The sequence below is a fragment of the Rhinatrema bivittatum genome, chromosome 5 (genome assembly GCF_901001135.1).
Source record: "Rhinatrema bivittatum chromosome 5, aRhiBiv1.1, whole genome shotgun sequence".
NCBI lineage: Eukaryota > Metazoa > Chordata > Amphibia > Gymnophiona > Rhinatrematidae > Rhinatrema > Rhinatrema bivittatum.
The window spans coordinates 134,234,623-134,257,991 of NC_042619.1; the positions used below are offsets into that span (position 1 = coordinate 134,234,623).

The 23,369-nt window shown below is 42.8% G+C and overlaps 1 protein-coding gene across 1 annotated transcript in view; it reads right to left on the bottom strand.

Moving 5' to 3' along the window:
- Positions 1 to 23,369, bottom strand: part of NAA16 (N(alpha)-acetyltransferase 16, NatA auxiliary subunit) — a 468,335-nt gene that overhangs the window by 394,982 nt on the left and 49,984 nt on the right. Inside the window, 1 exon segment of the mRNA XM_029602955.1 lies at positions 8,440 to 8,524. Within this exon segment, the coding sequence (XP_029458815.1) occupies positions 8,440 to 8,524 (85 nt within the window).

Genomic DNA, 23,369 nt, shown 5'->3' on the forward strand with positions numbered 1-23,369 from the left:
CCTTCTCTCCTGGGCAGTAGCCCTGGGGATATTCTAGGTGCGAGAAGTCAATGCATCACTTGGAGAGCAGGTCCTTGCTAGAGTATCATTTCCTGATGTACCAGGAAATGATACTCAACCAGGATCTTCAACCAGGAGACCTTCCTCCTCCAAGGCAGTATCAAGGCTGACAGACTGGAGTTGGGACTTAGCTACTATGTCCCTGAAGGTTTCATCTATATTTCTCTGTCAGCCTCAACTCCTCCAGGTCTGCCACTCTAGCCTCCAGAGATCAGACTCATTCTCTGAGAGACAGAAGCTCTTTGCACTGGGGCACACAAACAACTTCTCACCAGCGGATAAAAAAAAAAATCATACTTTGTGACACGATGCAAAACACTGGAAAGCCCCCCTCTTGCTGCTGGACTGCTGCCTTCATCTTAATTTGTTTAGTTTCCTAATTACGTTTAGGTTGCTATGGGAAGTAGGAATGCCTACAATTAAGACTCCTCTAAATTTATTAGCATATTCATTCTTTATCTTGTAGAGACCTACAAAGGGATGATTAAACTCTTGATAAGGCCTGGGGTAATCCTGAGTTTAAGTTAAAAGGCTGATTTTTATTTTATTTTTTAATGTGAAAGTATCTCTCCTGCCTATAGATTGAAGGATGAGCTGGGGGTGGGTGGGAGGGAAAGAAACACCACAAACTCCTGGTTTCTGCCTACCTTCTGGCTAGCTATTTAACACAAACACACTAAAGAATATACCCCAATAAGTTTGCTTATCTCCAAAAGTTTTAAGTACTAAACTTTCCCCAAGCAGTACTTACCAATTCTCTTCAGCCACCAGCAAAGTGATCTTCTACTCTCAATGCTCCCACTATGTGGAAGGTCTAACCAAAAAAAAAAAAAAGACTGAGGGGTTCATGAGGCAGCACGCTCACAGGAACTCCCATGTATGCTCAGTGGAGAAAAATCTCTATGAGCTAGAAGAGATGGGTCACCTCAACAGCGTCAGATGTTGCCCAAAGTATCATGGCTAATTCAGCCCTGTTTGGTCAATGGAGGAAAACCATTTTGTTTTTCCTGATTTTTTTAAATGTCCATTTTGGTTTTTTAGTGTGGACTCACTGAATCTATTTTGCTTAGTAGTAGTTTGTAGGGATATATATTCATGGTGGTTTGCTTTAGGGAGTTTGTGCACATTTTTATTTATATAAAATTTGATTTTATGCAGATAAATACAACCTAGAAGTAGAAGATTCAATATTATATGTCAATGAACTTTCCAAAACACAGAGGAAAAAAGAGCAAAGTTTGCTTACCATAAAAAGTGTTTTCCGCAGATAAGCAGATGAATTAGTCATGCTGGCTGGGTACAACCTCCTCCTCCGTCGCCACTACATGGCGGAGCTCTCCAAAGATCACCCAGACTTTTAGTGAGGCTTTCCTCTTGTATTTTCCCCCCGTTTCCCTAAGTCTCCTCAGTCCGCTGTCAAAGGTGAGCGAGAGTGCAATGCCGAACGTCTGGGAAGGTGGGTGGGTCAGCATGGCTAATTCATCTATCTACGGAAAACACAGTTTACGGTAAGCAAGCTTGCTCTTTTCCCGTAGATAAGCAGCATGAATTAGCCATGCTGTCTGGGAGTCCTCAGCTGAAGTACTGAGCGCATTTCTTAAATAATGTGTCCATGACGTAGTGAGGTAAAGGGCTCAATACAGTAGAATATAGGCGAACAGTTCTGTGCTGCAGAGGTGCCCTTTCTGAGAATAGTCCGTCCCCATGTGTGAATCTTCCGCAGCCTGTTTACCCAAACAGTAGTGGGATGTGAACGTGTGCAGAGATGCCCATGTGGCTGCCTTACAAATGTCCAGGAGAGGCACTTCGTGGAGGTGAGCAATTGAAGCAGCCATCGCACGGACCTGATGCGCCTTGGATGTGGCAGATAGGGTCTCTGAACGCTTTCTGGTAGCAGAACTGAATGCAGTTCGAGATCCAGGACAATAGTGTTCTCTTGGATACGGGGTGTCCTGGTGGATTCGGGTTGAAGGAAAGAAAGAACTGCGAGGCTCTGTTGGCAGAATGAGTGCGCTTTTATAGTAGGCTAGCACTTGCTTACAGTGTAATGAGTGGAGTCTTCGCTCGCTCTCGTTTGCATGAGGTTTTGGGGGGAAAGTCAGGAGGGCCGATGGTCTGGTTGATGTGGAAAGCAAAAACCACCTTTGGTAGGAAGTTAGGATGCGTACGCAGCGTAACTTTGTCATGGTAAAGCTCAAGGTAAGGTGGGTAGTGAACTAAGGCTTGTAGCTCACTGATGCGCCTTGCAGAGGTGAGGTGCGACTAGAAGAGCACCTTCAGGAAAGGTAACCTGGGATGACAAGTGTCCAATGGTTCAAAGGGTGGTAGCATGAGTTGTTCCAACACTATTTGCTATCCCATGGATACTGACAGTTTTTCGAGTTGGGGGCCTTAGAAGTATGACACCTTTCATGAACCTGGATACGAGGGAATGACAAGAGATAGGGTCCCCGTTGAGAGAAGTGTGGTAAGCTACTATGCACTGAGATGCACTCGAAGCGAGGCAGTGGCGAGGTCCTCCCTGCAGAGTAGATGAAGATAATTCAGGAGGCGTTCTGGTGGACAGGTGAGTGGATCTGTTCCCTCAGCCAAACATCATGAAGAGTAACGTGACCATTGTTTGTTGGTAACTGAGTCTAGTTGATGGTTTTCTGGAGGAGACAAGAATATCTTGAAGTTGAGGAGAAATGTTTAGGCTTTGGAATATGAGCCTTTCAACCTCCACGCAGTGAGATTCAGCGATGAATGAAGTGGGTGAAGCAGCGATCCTCCTTCTTGGGTAAGTAGTTGAGGGCTGTTGCCCAGGGGGGATCGGTTTGCGTGTCGATAGTTGAACTAAGTAGCTGTACCACAGTTGTCATGCCCATGCTGGGGCGATAAGAATCAAATCCAAGTTGTCTTCGATGCACCTCTTGGTCTGTGCGAGAGATAAGTGGTATTGGAGGGAACGCATAAAGCAGACCTTGCAACCAGTTTATGAAGAATGCGTCCTGTGCTAGCCGGTGGGGACTAGGGTACACCGAGCAAAACTGTTTGACCTTCTTGTTGCGTTCTGTTGCGAAGAGGTCGATCTGGGGAAGACCCCAAGTGGAGAAAATTTGATTGGCTACATCCTGATGTAATTCCCATTCGTGTGGGTGAAATATTCTGCTTAGTTTGTCTGCTCTGGAGTTGCTGATTCTGGGTAAGTATGTGGCTTGCAGGGAGATTCCCCTTTATGTGCCCATTCCAGGATCTCGACAGTTTCTCTGCAAAGGCTCCAGGAACCTGACCCTCCTTCTTTATGTAAAACACTGCAACCTGGTTGTCTGTGTGGATCATGACCACCATGGTCTCAGAGGGCCTGCTCGAAGTTTCGAAGGGCATTGCGGATGGCCCGAAGTGCCAGGAGGTTTGTGTGTTAGCCCCGTTCTCATTGAGACCATAACCCTTGAGTCTGTAGGCTGGTGAAATCGGCTCCCCAACCCATGGGGGAGACATCTGTGGTGAGCACTGTCTGATGTCGAGGGGATCGTAGAGGTGAGTCCATCGTCAGTGCCTGTGGTGTTAGCCACCATTGTAGGTCTATCTTCATGATCCTGCATAGCTTCAACGACAGGGGTGAAGAAAAAAAAAGGATTCGCAATCACAAAGCGAGGAGTAGCTGGCTTGTTACGGCGGTTACTACCCCAACCAAATGTGCCTGATACTTCACTTTCAATGCATATCCAGCATGGCTCTCTGCTTCTACAGCAGGGGAGAAGAAAAAAAAAAAAAAAAACCAACAAGAGCTGTACAACATAGTCTAGGTAAAACAAATAAGCATGGGTGTAGCTTGCTTATCGCGGCGGTTACTGCCCCTACTACCCCTAACTAATCAAGCTAGATATTTCACTTGCATGCAGCTCCATCACTGCTCTCTACATTAATGGTGGGGGTGGAAGGGGAATAGAACAAGGAGCTAAGAGTAACAGATAAGAATGAGAGAAAAAATGTGTGAGGCTTGCTGGGCAGACTGGATGGGCCATTCGGTCTTCTTCTGCCGTCATTTCTATGTTTCTATGTTTCTATGTTTGGCTGTCAGAGCGACAGGAGTGGACAGTGGACTGAGGAACAGAGTCCATTGAGTCTTCAGGCCCCATTGTAAACAACACATATGTAGTCACGTATGCGTGATGACTTAGGACGCTGCCATGTGTGTCCTAGAATGGTGAGAATTTGGCGGGCTGGAGCTGATGTACTCTAAGAGGCAACTAGCCAGTGTGGCCAGAGCAAGCGCTCGAGGCTGTGGCAGAAAGGCTTTGTCCTGAATGGTGTCGATGTGGGCTCCGATGAATTGCAAGGTTCGAGTAGATTGCAAATTTGATTTCTCGTAGTTTATCAGAAGGCCTAGATTGTCTAGGCAAAATATTGTACGAAGTAAATTGTCTCGCACGGTAGACTGGTTGGGGGCTACCAGTAGCCTGTCATCCAGGTAAGGAAATATCCAAACCCCCTGTTGACGAAGGTGTTGCCACCGCTACTGCTAGACATTTTGTGAAGACTCTGAGGGCAGAGGAGAGGCCGAATGGAAGCACTTTGTACTGGAAGTGTCACTCATTCGCCTGGAAACAGAGGTAGCGCCAGGACTTGAGATGCATTGGTATATGGGTATATGCATCCTTTAAATCCAGTGAACACATCCAATCTCTGGGTCAAAGGAAAGGAAGGATGGATTTGAGGGAAGTCATTTTGAATTTTTCCCTTTGCAGGTATTTGTTGAGAGCATAAGTCCAGGATTGGCCAAAGCCTCCTGGATTTCTTGGGAATGAGGAAGTATTGCGAATAGTATCCCTGTTGAAGTTGCAATGGAGTCAACTCTCGTATGCACTGTTGTTGGAGTAGCTGGTTGATTTCTTGAAGAAGAGGTCCCCGATGTGCAGTATGATTGTTTGGGGAACTAGATGCGGCAGGGTTGGGAGAGATAAAAAATTGAGAGAATAACCCTCCTTTATTATGGTTAGGACCCAAAGGTCGGATGTTATGCTGTTCCAGGCTGAGAGAAAATGGGACAGCCTGCCCCCTACAGTCGGTGCCAGTAGCGGTGGTAACGACAGTCCTAAAAACCTTGCTGGTTTTTAGGAGGATGAAGATCCGCCGGTTGGCAAGGTGCACGAGGGCGTTGGCGTGGCCCGTGTTGTTGGAAAGGTTGCTGGCGGCCTGGCTGGTAGGGTGGAGGCCGGTAAGATGAGTATGGCCTATACATGTGTAGAGGGTAACTGGACTTCCGGTACGAGGTGATATGGCGTCGAGACGATGGACCTTCAAGACAGGGAGGTCAAAGACAAGACCGCCACTTTCTATTCTTTAAGTTTCGCCACAGTCTCCGTGAGCCTGTCACCGAAAAGATTGTCTGGGTGGCAGAGGAGTTTTGCCAGTTTCTCGTGCACATCATCGCTGATGGCACTTGCCCTTAGCCATGCAAGTCATCTCGCCACTATGGCACTAGCGGTAGTCTTCGCCGATGTCTCAAAACCTTTGTAGACTGAACGAAGGAGGTGCCAAAGCCCCTCTTCCATAATGTGGAAATCTTGAGGGAGGCAAGCTTCTGAAGACCCTTCCCTGTAATAGGGGTTTTAGGGATTGAAGACATTCAAACAAATATTGTGTGACATAGAACTGGTGGTTCTGTATTTTGGCATTTAACATAACTGACTGGAATGTCTTCTTTCCGAAATCGCCGAGGTATTTGCCATCTCTCTCGGGGGGGGGGGGGGGGGGGGGGGGGGAGGTTGTTCAAATGAAGCCTCGATTTTTTTGCCCTCTGCATTGCCGATTCGACCACGACAGACGCATGGGGAAGCTGGACAGTCGAATAAAAAGGCGAGTCCCACATCAGATATTTAAGGTCAGTTTTCCTTGAGGTTGGCATGGCCGAGAAGGGGGACTCCCACACCTTCTTCATTATAGAGTCTAGCACCGAGTCTGACGGTAGTGCTGTAGGTTCAAACTGGTCTGTCAAAGATTTTAAGAATTCCCAGCATTTCTTGCCTAGGATCCGGGATTTTCTTGGTCTCCATGTCTAGGCGGTGGCCCACTTTCTCCAAAAACTGTGAATAAGATAGATCCTCCAGGGGGTGGGGATACCGGTTCTGGTGGGATTTCCGCTGAATCCGATGGATAACCTGTCGAAGAACCCGGCGAGGAAGATGAGTGGGGAGAGTCTTCCACTGAAGGTAAGGGTTTCCGGGGTTGATCCCTGGGCAAAGGGCCCGGAGTAGGTGATCTCCCAGGTGACAATGCAGCCTCAGAGGGCTTGTCAGGTGATGGTTGATGATGTTCCACAGATGTCAGAAAATGTGTCAAAATCATTGAGATCTGAGATATGGCTTGAGAGGCCAAGCCCAATGTAGGGGGCGGCCTCGGTTGCGTCGGGAAGCCTATTGGAGGTAGTGCTGCCAGGAGAATATCACTATCTGGCCCTCCTGGGTTGAGCGATGTCAATTGGTGGACGTTTGATCTTCTTGTAGAGGGGATCCTGAAGACTGGATCCCCTGCGGCAGTGTGAGGCCATGGAGAAACCTGAAAAAATCTCTGAAGAGGCTGAGGAACTTCTGGAGATTCCTGGAGGAGATGGACCATCATCTGAATCCACAATGAGTAGTGGAGAAGGTTCCCTTGGCTTTTATATCCAGTCGAGTGTTTCTTAGGTTTGGCAGTAGGCTGCGTCAGTAGTATCGGTGTGAAAAGCACTGCGTCGGGTTGCGTTGAAGAGGGCTGCGGAGGAGTCAGCAGTGCGTTGATGGAACCAGACTTAAGACGGGATTTCTTCTGCGCATCGGTGCGTCGATGCTTTTTAAGTGCATTGTTTCGATGCAGACGCCTTCGACACAGTGTGCGGCCGCAGCACATCTCTCGTGCCATGCGTCGATCACGATCGGGCTCATTTCAGCACCGAAAGTGATGGACCGGGGGGGGGGGGGGGTCCTCAGAAGTGGCCCTACAATGGGAGGGGGCCTTTGGTTTTCAATGTGGTCCTGGAGAAGATCTGGCAGAAACTTCAGAGGGGGCATAAGAGCCTGATGGTGGTCATCTAAGCTGAGCTATGCGGGCAGCTCTCTGCCACTGTGCCTCTTGGGGATATGCGTCTGCAGTCCCTGCAATTTGCCTGATCGTGGTTGGGACCCAAGCAGATGTAGCAGCATTCGTGCCCATCTGTGACAGACATTATTTTACCACACGCACAGAACTTAAAGCCTGGTGGACGAGGCATCTTAAGTCTGTTTGACTTTTCCTGTGGTATGCTGCTGTTTTTTTCTTCTTTTTCCTGTCAAAAACACTTTCTTCTCACAGAGGAGAGCTCAGTGTGCAGTTAGTCGCACGGAAAAAAACGGACTGAGGAGACTCAGAGAAACGCGGGAAGATAAAAGAAGGAACACCTCACTAAAAGACTTTGGTGATCTTTGAGAACTCCGCCACCTAGCAGCACGGAGGATGTACCCAGGCAGCATGGCCTATTCATGCTGCTTATCCATGGGGAAAAAAAGTATTTCAGAAAAATAGGGGAAATTTTCACTTAAACAGGGAACAAATCAAACAAAAATATTTTCTGTGGAAATCCCTATTAAGTTTAGACTGTATTGGCACAACAGCAACTAAGTCACCTTGTGCCAAACAATGGTTCAATGGATTTAGAACAATAAATAGTTAAAAAAAAGGTCTGCTATGGCCATGCTGCCCTGAATGTGCTGATCTTGTCTCATCTTGGAAGCGAAGCAGGGTTGGGCCTGGTTAATACATAGTTCAAAGCAAACAACTGCATCTTTTGTGATTATTGATCATATCGAGTATTTAGCCTTTGATACCACAGCTAAAGGCAAGGGCTGCAGAAGTGCAGCACCAAGAACCACCAGGATCATGCTCCTCCATGATTACTACTTCTGAGATAATGGAGGCAGTAACTGCAAACGCTGATTCAGAAGAATCATATACTGGATTCCTATTAAAATATTCTACAATTAGAGTAAATTAAACTAAAAGCACACATTCAAACTTTAAAAAACAGTGGGCAAAATATCCCTATCACCCATGAAAGGTTCTAATATGATGGGTCAAGTATACCTCCGCTTGAGATTTTACATTGTTTTGAAGGATCCCAACACAAGTCATTCAATCCCCCTACTTTTCAATACAAGTATTTTGCATAGACATACTTTATCCATATTGCTTCCTTCAATTGCACTTATTGTGCATTTGTTTTCCAGATGAAAAATAAATCCACTTAAAATTCTAATATCTATTCAGATTAATTACATACATCTGTCAAAAAAGTAAAACAAGAGCCTGATTTACATCTTTAAATTGCTGAATTGAACTCTGGATTAAACAAATGCAAATAGGGCTTTTGAACTGTATTCTTACCTCCATGTTCTGCAAATTTAGGATTGGAAAGGATCATCTTGCAAAACTTAAGTCCATTTTTGTACTGTTTTTGTTCATAACATTTCTGTAAGAAAGAAAATGAAAAAGTGAATTTAAATGATTTTGCCTTAATTCAGACAATTTCTTCTGTGACAATCTATAATAAATCTGACATGAAAAAACATTTCAGAGATTTGAACACTCAAAAAATTAAAATTCTAAATAAACTTATTGCTTTGACTAGTAGTCAAGATAAGGTTCCCAGAACTTGTACAAAACAAGCAATTTTCTACCATCAGATTTTCAAATCATGTGAATGACATACTGCAATTTACAATCAAGTTAATAAAACTAAAAAAGTGATAAAAGTTAAAAATGAGATACAAAATCTAAAAAGTGGCTTTTGAGAGATCACGTGCAACCATGGTCTCCTGTGTCCACCACCTGTTGATAATCTGGGTTCCTCCTTCAAAAACAACTGAGCATCCCTTGGGTGGCCTATATCCCACTTTGATAATAAATATATTAAATCACGAAAATCCTATTCAGTAGATCTTAAAAGACTATGCATTTAAATAAAATGCAATTATGAGCCAATATAGTAGACATTTAAGTAATGGAAGGAATACATACTCATTTACAAAAATTCTCCAAATCTGTGATTTCATGTCTTGTGATTTTCAGCCTTGAATTTCTGCACTCAGCAGAGTGAGCTAAGATATGCTAGCTGTCTTGAAAGGCACGTTCACTTGTGTATAAAGCATAAGTGGTACCCCTATAACTAGTCTAAATACACCTAACCCATTCCTCAAGTATTCAGGTGGCTAATACAATATTCAAAAGCTACAGTGCCTTGTATATTTTTCACATTCCATGGTCTTTTTAAAAAAAAAAAAAATGTAAATGCATTAAATTAGACATTGGATTAACTGAGCGACACAATATAATCTACACTTTTGTGATATGTCTGTGGTAAGATCGAAATCGCGTTGGCTTACCTCTGGTCCCCTTGACCTTCATTTAGAAACCTGAGATTTGTTTTTACAAGATCTACCATATAAATGGGCTTGGACCGACGTGCCGCAAATGCGCAGTAGAGAGCAGCTCTACTGCTCTACGGCGAGGAGGAGCAGCGGCGGCAGCACAGAAGGTCTCCGGGGGGGTGTCTCTCTCTCGCGCGGGGAGAAGAAGCCGCAGCGGCACAGATACAGAAATGGGAGGTCGCCGGGAGTCTCTCGCGCGCTCCTCATCACCGAGCCCGGTGGAGCGGCGCGCGAGAGAGAGAGAGATCCCCGGAGACCTCCCATTTCTGTGTCTGTGCCGCCGCTTCTCCCCGCGCGAAAGAGAGAGACCCCCCCGGAGACCTCCAATGGAGGAGCAGCGGCGGCGGCGGTTAAGTGTCAGGCGGGCCAGAGAGAAGAAGAGGGAGTGGAGGAGGGCTGAGGGAGAGGGAATGGGTTGGGGAGGTGGGAGGGAGAGGGAAGATGAGAAGGGATGGAAGGAAGAGGATGTGAGTAAGTGGGAAGGGTAAAGTGGAGTAGAGAAAAAGAGGGAGTGGAGGAGGGCTGAGGGAGAGGGGAGAAGGGGAAGGTGAGTGGGGAAGGAAAAGGGAAGAGGATATGACTGAACAAGTGGGAAGGGTAAGAAGTTCTGGAGAAGAGAAAAAAGAGTGGAGGAGGGCTGGGAGAGGGAAGGAGTTGTGGAGGAGGTGGGAGGGGAAGGAAGAGGATGTGAGTAAGTGGGGAGGGTAAAGTTGTGGAGTACAGAAAAGGGAGTGGAGGAGGGCTGAGGGAGAGGGGAGAAGGGGAAGGAAAGGGAAGGTGAGAGAGGAAGGAAAAGGGAAGAGGATATGACTGAACAAGTGGGAAGGGTAAAAGTTCTGGAGAAGAGAAAAAAAGAGTGGTGGAGGAGGGCTGGGAGAGGGAAGGGGTTGTGGAGGAGGTGGGAGGGGAAGGAAGAGGATGTGAGTAAGTGGGGAGGGTAAAGTTGTGGAGTACAGAAAAAGGGAGTGGAGGAGGGCTGGGAGAGGGAAGGGGTTGTGAAGGAGGTGGGAGGGGATGGAAGGAAAAGGGAAGTTGTGGAGAACAGAGCGGCTCTAACCGTGCCGGTCTGAACGATGGAATCTCGCCCGTTTTAACGGGCTTAACGGCTAGTTTAGATATAATGGAACACCAGTCAAGAAAAACCTATTACAACATGACTACACAGAAATACATAGCTCTGTGCACCTTAATTATGAATAGAGAGATAACGATTAAACCAGCTGATAAAGGAGGAACTGTTGTTGTGAAGGACACAATGAAATACAAAGAGGACAAACAATATGATCTGAATTGCAGTTGGTAAACTCCTTCAAAAAATATTTTTTAGAATCTTGAGGATTTACAAAAATTTTTTCTTGAATCATCTTAGGACAAAAAAGCACATTGTCCACAACAAAAATGACCAAGGACTCTATCTCATATCAATGTTTGAATGGTATCATTTTTTCTCCGGTAAATAAGATGGACTCACAATCTCTTTAATGTTTTTAGAATGTACATAGAATGTATGTATCCTTGAATCTTTGAAGCATGGAACTAATTGTAAAATACTGAAATGAGATCTTAATATTTTGATTAGACCCAGAGTTAAAGTTCAGTCACAAAGTTTAAATTGTTGGTGTCATTAGACCCAGATCTTGTTTTCATCAATAACTGTTCTGTTTGTATAGCATGCCCTTGAACAGATTTTTAACAAAAAAAAAAAAAAAAAGGAAACAAAAAATTATTTTGGAATTAAATTGAGTCAGGTGGTCGGTGGTTGCTTAAGACCGACAGTTGAAATACCTCTTAAAATACCATAATATTCTAGTCAGAACAGGTATTGAAGCTCTGAGGTCTTTCCACTCGTTATATTAACATCTTTTGTAGTTTCATTTGCATAAATTGCATAATGATACATATGTGAAGCTTTTCATGCATGAATTGAATTTTGGGTCCTTCACATTTACCTGCCTTGTTTTGGATTTTTCTGATGATATCAGGTATGTCAAACACTTGGTGCAGTGCTTTTAGTTACGGTTCTGAACATGTCAGTTCTGTCTTACAAGATGTGGCATCTTTACATAATGACAACTCTAGACATTCCTCACAACAATGGTCAGATTTATTATCTCTGCATAAGAGGCTAGTTCGAGCAGAATTGCATAGTGGCACATTAGGAAAATACTGTAAAACTGAAAGAATAATGAGAGGTCTAAGAGTCATGAAAGCACCTAAATTCTTTACTGAGGATAATGACTATCATTAAATGGATTTCTATTCTGAACAAATGTTCCCTCGATTTAATGATTCTGATCATTAAATCTTCAAGGAAACTTATTCAAGAGATAAGAGGACAGAAGTTCAAATGAATGATTTAAAGAAAAACACTGTGACATCTTTTTAGTTTGAATTTTGAAGAACTTGAAAAATCTATTGATTGATTTAAAAATGATTTAAGAAAATATAAGATCAACAAATTTAGTCGGAATGAGAAAGACTATGCGAATGGGTCAATTTATCCTTGGACCAAAAGTACCACTCAAGAGTCCAAACACGTGACTTTCAATATGTCCTCAGATTCTTCATCAGAGAGAGAAGATACTGATAATAGACCTCAATCGGTTAACAAATCTCAGTTTGATAGTAGATCACAAGTGGAGAACACATTTTTTGGATCAAGGTCAAAAATCAAAGAGAAGGGGGAGAGGAAGATACAATTGGAGGAACTAGCGGGGGGATTATAACATACATCAAGATCAGCAGATTCCAACAAGATCATTAATGTGACAGCAGACTTGGAATCAGTAGTCAATCTTTCCAAATATCAATTAAATGAACATGAAGTATGTTTACTATCTAAGGGTTTACCTTTTGTACCCCATTTTAGGCATGACCTCTTTCAATTTCGTGTGGACCTTGAAAAATGTATGCGTTCACTCTCTCTCAAATTACATTTCTTCAAACAACCATTTGATTACACACAATCTTCAAGAGTATTTGACAAATCAAAATGGATTCCACCAGGTCCCATGGATCCTATCATGGAGACATATGGGAAAACTGGTTTTGAAAGATTTATTTAAGTGTTTTTATATACCGGTAACATAGAACATATAATAATGATAGAGAAAATACATTGAACAATTTGTTACATGGCAAACAGAGCAAGGAGAATAACTTTATATGCAGAGTGAACATAACTGTTGATATAAGTATATATATATATTGGGTACTATATACAATGTTTGGATAAAAATTAGGTAATAAGGCATGTTTAGAGATAGATATATATTATTGAAACTAAAGAAAAGTGCATGACGTTAAATGCAGAGTGAAACATAACTGAGGAAAAAGGCATATACACTATATACAATGTTTGGTTAAAGATTATGGTAACAGGCATGCTTAAAGTGCGGTATATATCAGATGTAGACCTTTATGAACAACATCATTTCAAAAAGGGTATTTTTCATAACAACTTAAATGCGGATGAAAGGAAAGCAATGTACAATCTAAAGAAAAATTTGTCCATAGTAATTAGACATGCTGATAAGGGTGGGTCCATAGTCATACAAGACAGGGATAAATATGTCGATGAGTTAAAGAATCAATTGGAAGACAAATCTGTATACATTTTGCTGAAATCAGATCCAACTAAATCAATACAACAGGAAATTAAACATGTGACGGATCAAGCTTTGGAATCTGGATTTTTATCCAATAGAGAACACAAATTTTTGAATGTAAAGCATCCCAGCATACCGATTGTATATACGCTGCCTAAGATCCATAAGAATATGAGGGACCCCCCTGGAAGACCTATCATATCAGCCAAGGGCTCGATCCTTGGGAAATTGTCTATGTATGTGGACACCTTTTTAAAGAATCACATTTTTGAAATGGATTCTCATATCAAAGATGCTACGCATTTTTTAAACATACTAAATAGAGTGGAAGATGACTGCAGTGATAGCAAAATTGCTTACCTTGTAATAGGTGTTATCCCAGGATAGCAGGATGTAGTCCTCATATATGGGTGACGTCACTGACGGAAGGCAAAACGATTACCGGCATGGTTAAAAGGGGAGGTGAAAGAAGCTATTTTAGCCAAAAGATCTTCATTCAAAAATTGGAAGAAGGATCCAACAGAAGAAAATAGGATAAAGCATAAACATTGGCAAGTTAAATGTAAGACATTGATAAGACAGGCTAAGAGAGAATTTGAAAAGAAGTTGGCTGTAGAGGCAAAAACTCACAGTAAAAACTTTTTTAAATATATCCGAAGCAGAAAGCCTGTGAGGGAGTCAGTTGGACCGTTAGATGATCGAGGGGTTAAAGGGGCACTTAGAGAAGATAAGGCCATCGCGGAAAGATTAAATGATTTCTTTGCTTCGGTGTTTACTGAAGAGGATGTTGGGGAGGTACCCGTAATGGAGAAGGTTTTCATGGGTAATGATTCAGATGGACTGAATCAAATCACGGTGAACCTAGAAGATGTGGTAGGCCTGATTGACAAACTGAAGAGTAGTAAATCACCTGGACCGGATGGTATACACCCCAGAGTTCTGAAGGAACTAAAAAATGAAATTTCAGACCTATTAGTAAAAATTTGTAACCTATCATTAAAATCATCCATTGTACCTGAAGACTGGAGGATAGCAAATGTAACCCCAATATTTAAAAAGGGCTCCGGGGCGATCCGGGAAACTTATGACCGAGTTGATCCGCCACTACGTTGTGAATGCCTGCCAGATAAGTGGCCCGGAGGAACATTGAGTGGTTCAGGGCCCAGCCCCAAATCTGTGCAGCTTCTTGACAGAGGAGATACGAGCCCGTGCCTCCTTGTTTGTTGATGCACCACATGGCTACTGTGTGTCCGTTTGGATCAGAACAGTCTTGTGTGAAAGGCAGTCCTTGAATGCATGCAGCGCATAACGTATAGCTCGAAGTTCCAGGAAATTTATCTGATAAGTAGCTTCGAGTTTTGTCTAAGTACCCTGTATTTGGAGATTGTCTATGTGAGCTCCCCAACCCAAGGTGGATGCATCAGTAGTTATTGTTATCTGTGGGACTGGTTGTTGGAAGGGTAGGCCCTTGCGCAAATTGTCCTTGTTTGCCCACCAAAGTAGAGATGAACGTAGCTGGTGGGTTACTTGGATTGGAGAGGACAGTGGTTGAATGGCTTGGATCCATTGTGATCTTAAAGTCCATTGAGTTACCCTCATGGCTAGTCTCACCATAGGAGTGACATGAACTGTGGAGACCATATGGCCTAGTAAAGTTAGAAACTGATGAGATGTTGCTTGATTCCTTGAGTGAATCGAGTTTGCCAATAAGGACAGTGTTTCTGCTCGATCCTCGGGTAGAAAGGCCTTTGCAAGGATGGTGTTCAGTTCTGCTCCTATGAATTGCAGTATATGAGACGGTGTGAGATGGGACTTCTGATAATTGATGAGAAAGCCCATGGAATGGAGTATCATAATTGTGTGAGTGAGAGAAGACAGAGCTCCTTCTTGAAATGGACTTCTGATGAGCTCTTGCCGGTGATGATTTTGATGAAGTCGATGGTGAAGGAATCAATTGCAGGTGAAAATGTTGTTCTATTTTTTCCTGCCGTAATTTTCTTCCTTTTGGTGTCATTTCCTGACAGGAGGAAATGTCGTGTTTTTCACCTAAACAGACGAGGCATTCTAGATGTGGGTCTGTGATCAACATGGTGCAATTACAGGTCAGGCATTTTTTGAAACCCGACGCCATGGTGACATCGACGGCCGTCGATGACTGAGAGAAAATTGGAATTAGCATTATTAAAATATAAAACGCTGAAATACCTCACCAGCCGGTGAAGAAGAGAAAAGAGTGAGATCCCGTGAGAGAGAGATTTTCAAATAATGACTTTTTCAGTCAGAAATTGAGAGTAAGTCTCAGAGGGCTCCGATAACCGTGGTGCTTGTAACAGCGTGGAAAAACGAAGACTAGAGTGAGACCCCTGTGGCAGAGAATATCATGGCATGCTCAGTGGCCTCACAGTGCCAGTCAAATGTTTCTAGAAACTGACAGAAGTTTTTTCCCACAATAGGGCTCCGTCAGTGACGTCACCCATATGTGAGGACTAGCATCCTGCTTGTCCTGGGATAATATCTTTTAGTCACTCTTGATGTCAAATCATTATATACTTCAATACCTCAGGGGCCTCTCATGAATACCATTAAAACTATTTTGAGTCAAAGAATACGTCCACATGACATGACGACCAGTTTTATCATGCACCTCTTGAGGTTAGCTTTGACAAAAAAATGTATCTTTGAAACTAGATTCTTTCAACAAATTTCAGGAACCACCATGGCGCCATCATTGGCAAACTTGTACATGGAAAGATTTGAAAAAAATTGGTTATACAAATTTCTATTTCTTACATACATTGCCCTCTGGAAGAGATACATCGACGATGTATTTGTTTTATGGTCTGGCACTGTGGCAGAATTAAATAAGTTTGTAATTTGGCTTAACTCATGTGAAGATGAAATAAAATTCTCCATGTCGTACAATGTTTCTGAAATTGCATTTTTAGATGTAAGTGTGTATAAATCTGCCCTAGGAAACCTGGAAACAACCTTGTATACAAAACCCACCGATCGCAATACTCTTGAATTTTAACAGCTTTCATCCCATCCACTTGAAAGAGTTTGCCTTATTCACAATTAAGGGTCCGAAGGAACTGTACTAACTTGAATGAATTCAAAGCACATTCATAACGTAAATGTATTGATTGGTTGGAACGTGGCTATCTCTATAAATAGTTGAAGAAATGCTATATAAGGGCACGCTATGCAAACAGAGAACAGTTATTGATGAAAACAAGATCTGGGTGTAATGACACCAACAATTTAAACTTTGTGACAACTTTAACTCCGGGTCTAGTCAAAATATTAAGATCTCATTTCAATATTTTACAATTAATTCCATGCTTCAAAGATTCAAGGATACATACATCCTATGTACGTTCTAAAAACATTAAAGAGATTGTGAGTCCATCTTATTTACCAGAGGAAAAATGTGATACCATTCAAACATTAATGGGAGATAAGAGTCCTTGGTCATTTCTGTTGTGGACAATGCGCTTTTTGCCCTAATATGATTCAAGAAAACATTTTTGTACATCCTCAAGATTCTAAAAAATATGTTTTGAAGGAGTTTACCAACTGCAATTCAGATCATGTTGTTTATGTCTTGAAATGCCCTTGTGATTGTGTATATGTAGGTAAAACCACTAGACCCCTCAGGATAAGTCTTGCAGAACACAAAAGCTGTTTGAAGAATGCAAGAACCGAAGCACCTCTAATTTTACATTGTATGGAACACAATCATAAATTTAATGAGTTACACTGTGTTGTTGAGAAGATCAGGATAAACCGAAGAGGCGGGGATAGGAATAGGAGATTTCTAAAGCAAGAACTCCGTTGGATATTTAAATGGCAAAGTATGATCCCTATGGGTCTCAATTCAGACATGGAATAGTCTTTTTTTTTTTTTTTTACTTCGACTATGGGACAACATCAATTAGTGATTTGTGATATTTCAATTTTTCAGACTGAGGTTGTTTCGTTCAGTGTACCATATGTAATTTCAACATTGAGGATTTTTTAAACATGCCACACATTGGAGAGCTAGTCCTTAATGTCGAACATACTACACATTGAAAAGTGGCAATTTGCCATTTATTGACTGACCAAAATCCAGTAAACATAGATAATTTTGTGTAGCACACACCATTTAAATGAGTGGTTTGTTCCTATCGGATGAGTTGGAATATAAATATAAAGCACATGCGCCGGCGTTTTTCACTGTTGAAAATGGAGTAGCGGTGTACTGCTGAAGAAAAAGATTAAGATGTTGTAGCTGAACACTGAGCTTGAGCCTTGAGACAGTCATATTGGTGAAACGTTAGCAGACGTCGGCTCCGGGTTGCAGGAAATGTTTTCCTGGCTCCAACATGCACACTAGTTAATCTGAAGCATTTGAGTTAGACAGCCGGTTCACATATATGAAGAAGAGGGTGATGAAATACACCAGATTCAGATAAGTGGCTTTTTCAAACACTACTTTTAAAAATCATGAAGTTTCAAATTATTTTGGACATTAATTCACGTGTGATGCTGTATACTATTTGAAAGTGGAAACTCGAACAGATTTTTAACAAAAAAAGAAAAAGAAAAAGAAACAAAAAATGTTTTTTGGAATAAAATTGAGTGAGGTGGTCAGTGGTTGCTTAAGACCAATGATTGAAATACCTCTTGAAATACCATAATGTTCTAGTCAGAACAGGTTTTGAGGTTCTGAGGTCTTTCCACTCCTAATATTAACATCTTTTGTAGTTTCATTTGCATAAATTGCATAATGATATATATGTGAAGCTTTTCATGCAGAAATAATAATGCGTCATCTGCATGTAAAGATATTTTATGAGTAACATTATAAAATGTGAAACCTTCAATAGTGGTAGACTGTGATTGCCTTTGCTAAGGGTTCTATAGCCAAGTCGAATAACAGAGGGGACATAGGGCATCCCTGCCTCGTCCCACTCCCTGTTGGAAAAGAAGCAGATGTTACCCTGTGGGAGATAATCCGTGGGATTTGTGTACAGCGCTTAAATCCATGCATTAAATCTGTCCGGGAAGCCAAAGCGCCTCAACACTGTAAACAAACATGACCAGGATACACGGTCAAAGGCTTTATCTGCATCCATAGATATAATAGCCTCTGCCACTTCTTAAAAAAAAAAAAAAAAAAAGTGGTGAGATGTAAAACCTTCCCTTAATAGACTTAGTTTGATCGGGGTGCACTAACCCATAACATCAGGTCTTCCAATCAAAACGAATATCTTTGCCAAGAGCTTAATATCTGTATAATGAGGGAAAATAGGTTAGTAAGAAGTACTGTGTAACGGGGTCTTTGGATGCTTTGTAAATTAATACTAGTAATGCTTCTGTTAAATTTCCTACTCTGGCACCCGGAGTATCAAATAATTAAATAGTTCACCCAATATCAGGGTAAGCCCATCCAGGAAAGCCTTGTAAAATTCAACTGGACAGCCATTGGGTCCGGGATTCTTCTCCCCCTTGAGAGCCCAGATAGCCTTCGCCACTTCTACTGTAGTACTATCTGCCGATAAACAGTGTATCTCATCACTCTGAGGGCTTTGGAAGCTGTAAGCCCTCTAGAAAGGATTCAATGACGTGCTCTGCCAGTTCTTGTGTTCCTTGATAAAATTTAGGAAAATGTTCTGCAAACACAGTATTAATAGCCAGGGGCAATTGTTTTATGTTCGCCCGACCAGCACGAACCCCATATATAACAGAGCTATCGCTGTATCTGTTAATTGCCTTTGCCAATATATCGCATAATTTTTTCAATCTCAGTGACTTGTAAGGTTTTAAGTTGATCTCTCACTAAACCCAGTTTTGTTTTGTTTTTAAGGTTTTTGGGGAAACAATCCTTTTTATGCCTTTCCTCTAGCTCCCTAACCTGCCATTCTAAATCGGTCTGTTTAGCCTTCCGCTCTTTATTCTTATAGCTTACGAAAGCAATTATAGGGCCTCGAAGCACTGCTTTCAATGATTCCCACAGAAGTGTAGGATTATAGCCTGTCCCCAGGTTATGCCTATTAAAGTTCCTCATTACCTCTAATTTTTTCCCTGAATTCCTTCTGACCCAGTAATGAAACATTCAACAGCCATGGCTAACCTGCTCCCGTCTGTACGCCTGTTTTGAGAGATAGCAAATGTTGCTTACCTGTAACAGGTGTTCTCACAGGACAGCAGGATGTTAGTCCTCACATCGGAGTGACATCACAGGATGGAGCCCAATCACGGAACGCTTCTGTCAAAGTTTCCAGAACTTTGACTGGCCCCTACTGGGCATGCCCAGCATGGCACTAACCCTGCAGCCAACAGGGGTCCCCCTTCAGTCTTGTTAAAAAGCTACAGGTAGTGCTGAAAATAAAATAAGAAAACATTACGAACCCAACACCGCGGGGTGGCGGGCGGGTTTCGTGAGAACTAACATCCTGCTGTCCTGTGAGAACGCCTGTTAGAGGTGAGCAACATTTGCTTTCTCACAGGACAAGCAGGATGGTAGTCCTCACATATGGGTGAGTACCCAGCTGAGGATGTCAGAGTATGCACCAAATGTACTCAAGCGTGCAAGGCACTAGGCCTGGGATGAAATTTGGCCGAGGGCATCCTGAGCCCCACCGGGCAGGCGGAAAGGTGTTGGTACGTCACATTGTAAATAGGTTGCACAAGACAGACTGGCCGTAAATGGAATCTTTTCTTCCGGCTTTGTCTAAGCAATAATGGGCTGTAAAGGTATGGAGAGAACGCAAGGTGGCAGCCCTGCAAATGTCAGAAAGCGGCACCATGCGTAGGTGTGCTACTGAAGTCGCCATGGCCCTCACCGAGTGTGCTTTAACACGGTCTTGAAGTGGAATGCCTGCTTGCTGATAGCAAAGGATATGCAGTCTGCCAACCAGGAGGAGAGAGCGTTTACCCACAGGCTGCCCCAATTTGAAAGGATGGAGAGAGACAAACAATTGAGTGCTTTTCCTGTGGGCAGCTGTATGGTCTAGGAAGAACGCTAAATCCCGTTTGCAGTCAAGGGTATGCAGAGCCTGCTCTCCTAGATTGGAATGGGGCCTGGGAAAAAAGGTAGGTAGCATAACGGATTGATTGAGATGAAACTCTGATACTACCTTAGGTAAGAATTTAGGGTGAGTGCTGAGTACTGCCCGGTCCTTCAGAAGTTTAGTGTAAGGCAGATAGGTAACTAGAGCCTGTAATTCACTAACTCTGCGAGCGGAAGTGATTGCCAAAAGGAAAATCACTTTACATGTGAGATATCGAAGGTCACAGGATTGAAGAGGCTCAAATGGTGGTTTCATGAGCAGACCCAAAACTAGGTTGAGGTCCCAAGAAGGGGCCGGAGGATGCAGAGGAGGCTTGATGTGGAGCAAGCCCTTCAAAAAACGTGTTACAAGGGGTTGTACTGATATGGGAACATCCCCGACACCTTTATGGAAGGCGGCTACCGCACTGACATGCATCCTGATGGAGAAAGTTTTTAGACCTGACTAACAAGGCCAGAGATAGTCCAGAAACTTCGTGATTGGACAGGAAAAGGGGTCAAGGGATGAGAAGAGCACCATGACGCAAACCTGGTCCATTTGTAAGAGTATGATTTTCTCGTGGAAGGCTTCCGTGAAGCAATCAGGACACGGGAAACTGGTTCACAAAGGTTAAGTGGCTGAAGGATTAACCTTTCAACATCCATGCCGTCAGGGACAAGGCTTGAAGAATGGGGTTGCGTAGGCACCCGCCATTTTGAATGATTAGAAGCGGGTCCATTCCCAAGGGAATGTGCCTGCGAATGGAGAGATCCTGAAGTATTGGAAACCACACTTGGCGTGGCCAGTGAAGTGCTATCAGGATCATGGTTCCCTTGTCCTGACGTAACTTCACGAGAGAGTCTTCGAGAGAAGTGGAGGGAATGCAAATAGGAGACCGGTTGTCCATAAGAGGGAGAACACGTCTTTTGGCTGATAGTGTTGGCTGCGAATGAGAGAGCAGAAGTTGTCTACTTTTCGATTTTGAGGTGATGCAAAGAGGTCTATTCGAGGATAACCCCATTGTAGGCTCTTAGGTAGAAAGATTAAATCCAGAACCTCCAGGGTAGCATTCTCTGAAATGCTCCCGGTTCCACGTGCAGGTCACCAGAGGCAGGCAGAGCTCCGGAGTCTCAATGCGTGGATGAGACGATGGTGCAAGGAAGAGGGATTCAGTTTTGTTAGGAACTGGGGAACCTTTTGGGGAAGGGGGAGTCTCTTCCGAAGGGATGGGCTCCACCTTAACCAGGGTGGAACCAGACTGCTGGCGCTAACCTTTAAAAAGGAGATAGAGCAGCTTTTAAACTAGAACAAAGGGGAAAGCCGACAGTCGCTCAGCAGCGCATGGTTCGGAGAGAGGTATCTTTAAAGGATACTAATGATGCATTAGAATTAGGGCATCCCGACAGTGAGGTTCCAATAATTAGAAAAGTAGTCCAAGTGCCTGTAACTAAAAACTCACCTGAGCTAAAAAATTCTAACTTATCCCTATCAATTAAAAAGCAGAATAAAAATACAAACAAAAAACAAACTTTAAAATGTTTGTATGCTAATGCCAGAAGTCTAAGAAGTAAGATGGGAGAATTAGAATGTATAGCAGTAAATGATGACAGACTTAATTGGCATCTCAGAGACATGGTAGAAAGAGGATAACCAATGGGACAGTGCTATACCGGGGTACAAATTATATCGCAATGACAGAGAGGAGCACTCGGGAGGAGGTGTGGCACTTTATGTCCGGGTTGGCATAGAGTCCAACAGGATAAACATCCTGCATGAGACTAAATACAAAATTGAACCTTTATGGGTAGAAATCCCTTGTGTGTCAGGGAAGACTGCAGTGATAGGGGTATACTACCGTCCTGAGATGGACAGTGAAATGCTAAGAGAAATTAGGGAAGCTAACCAAATTGGTAGTGCAGTAATAATGGGAGACTTCAATTACCCCAATATAGACTGGGTAAATGTATCATCGGGTCACGCTAGAGAGATAACGTTCCTGGATGGAATAAATGATAGCTTTATGGAGCAATTGGTTCAGGAACCGACGAGAGAGGGAGCAATTTTAGATCTAATTCTCAGTGGAGCACAGGACTTGGTGAGAGAGGTAACGGTGGTGGGGCCGCTTGGCAATAGTGATCATAATATGATCAAATTTGATTTAATGACTGGAAAAGGAACAGTGTGCAAATCCAAGGCTCTCGTGCTAAACTTTCAAAAGGGAAACTTTGATAAAATGAGAAAAATTGTTAGAAAAAAAACTGAAAGGAGCAGCTACAAAAGTAAAAAATGTCCAAGAGGCGTGGTCATTGTTAAAAAATACCATTCTAGAAGCACAGTCCAGATGTATTCCACACATTAAGAAAGGTGGAAAGAAGGCAAAACGATTACCGGCATGGTTAAAAGGGGAGGTGAAAGAAGCTATTTTAGCCAAAAGATCTTCATTCAAAAATTGGAAGAAGGATCCAACAGAAGAAAATAGGATAAAGCATAAATACTGCCAAGTTAAATGTAAGACACTGATAAGACAGGCTAAGAGAGAATTTGAAAAGAAGTTGGCTGTAGAGGCAAAAACTCACAGTAAAAACTTTTTTAAATATATCCGAAGCAGAAAGCCTGTGAGGGAGTCAGTTGGACCGTTAGATGATCGAGGGGTTAAAGGGGCACTTAGAGAAGATAAGGCCATCGCGGAAAGATTAAATGATTTCTTTGCTTCGGTGTTTACTGAAGAGGATGTTGGGGAGGTACCCGTAATGGAGAAGGTTTTCATGGGTAATGATTCAGATGGACTGAATCAAATCACGGTGAACCTAGAAGATGTGGTAGGCCTGATTGACAAACTGAAGAGTAGTAAATCACCTGGACCGGATGGTATACACCCCAGAGTTCTGAAGGAACTAAAAATGAAATTTCAGACCTATTAGTAAAAATTTGTAACTTATCATTAAAATCATCCATTGTACCTGAAGACTGGAGGATAGCAAATGTAACCCCAATATTTAAAAAGGGCTCCAGGGGTGATCCGGGAAACTACAGACCAGTTAGCCTGACTTCAGTGCCAGAAAAATAGTGGAAAGTATTCTAAACATCAGAATCACAGAACTTATAGAAAGACATGGTTTAATGGAACAAAGTCAGCATGGCTTTACCCAGGGCAAGTCTTGCCTCACAAATCTGCTTCACTTTTTTGAAGGAGTTAATAAACATGTGGATAAAGGTGAACCGGTAGATATAGTATACTAGGA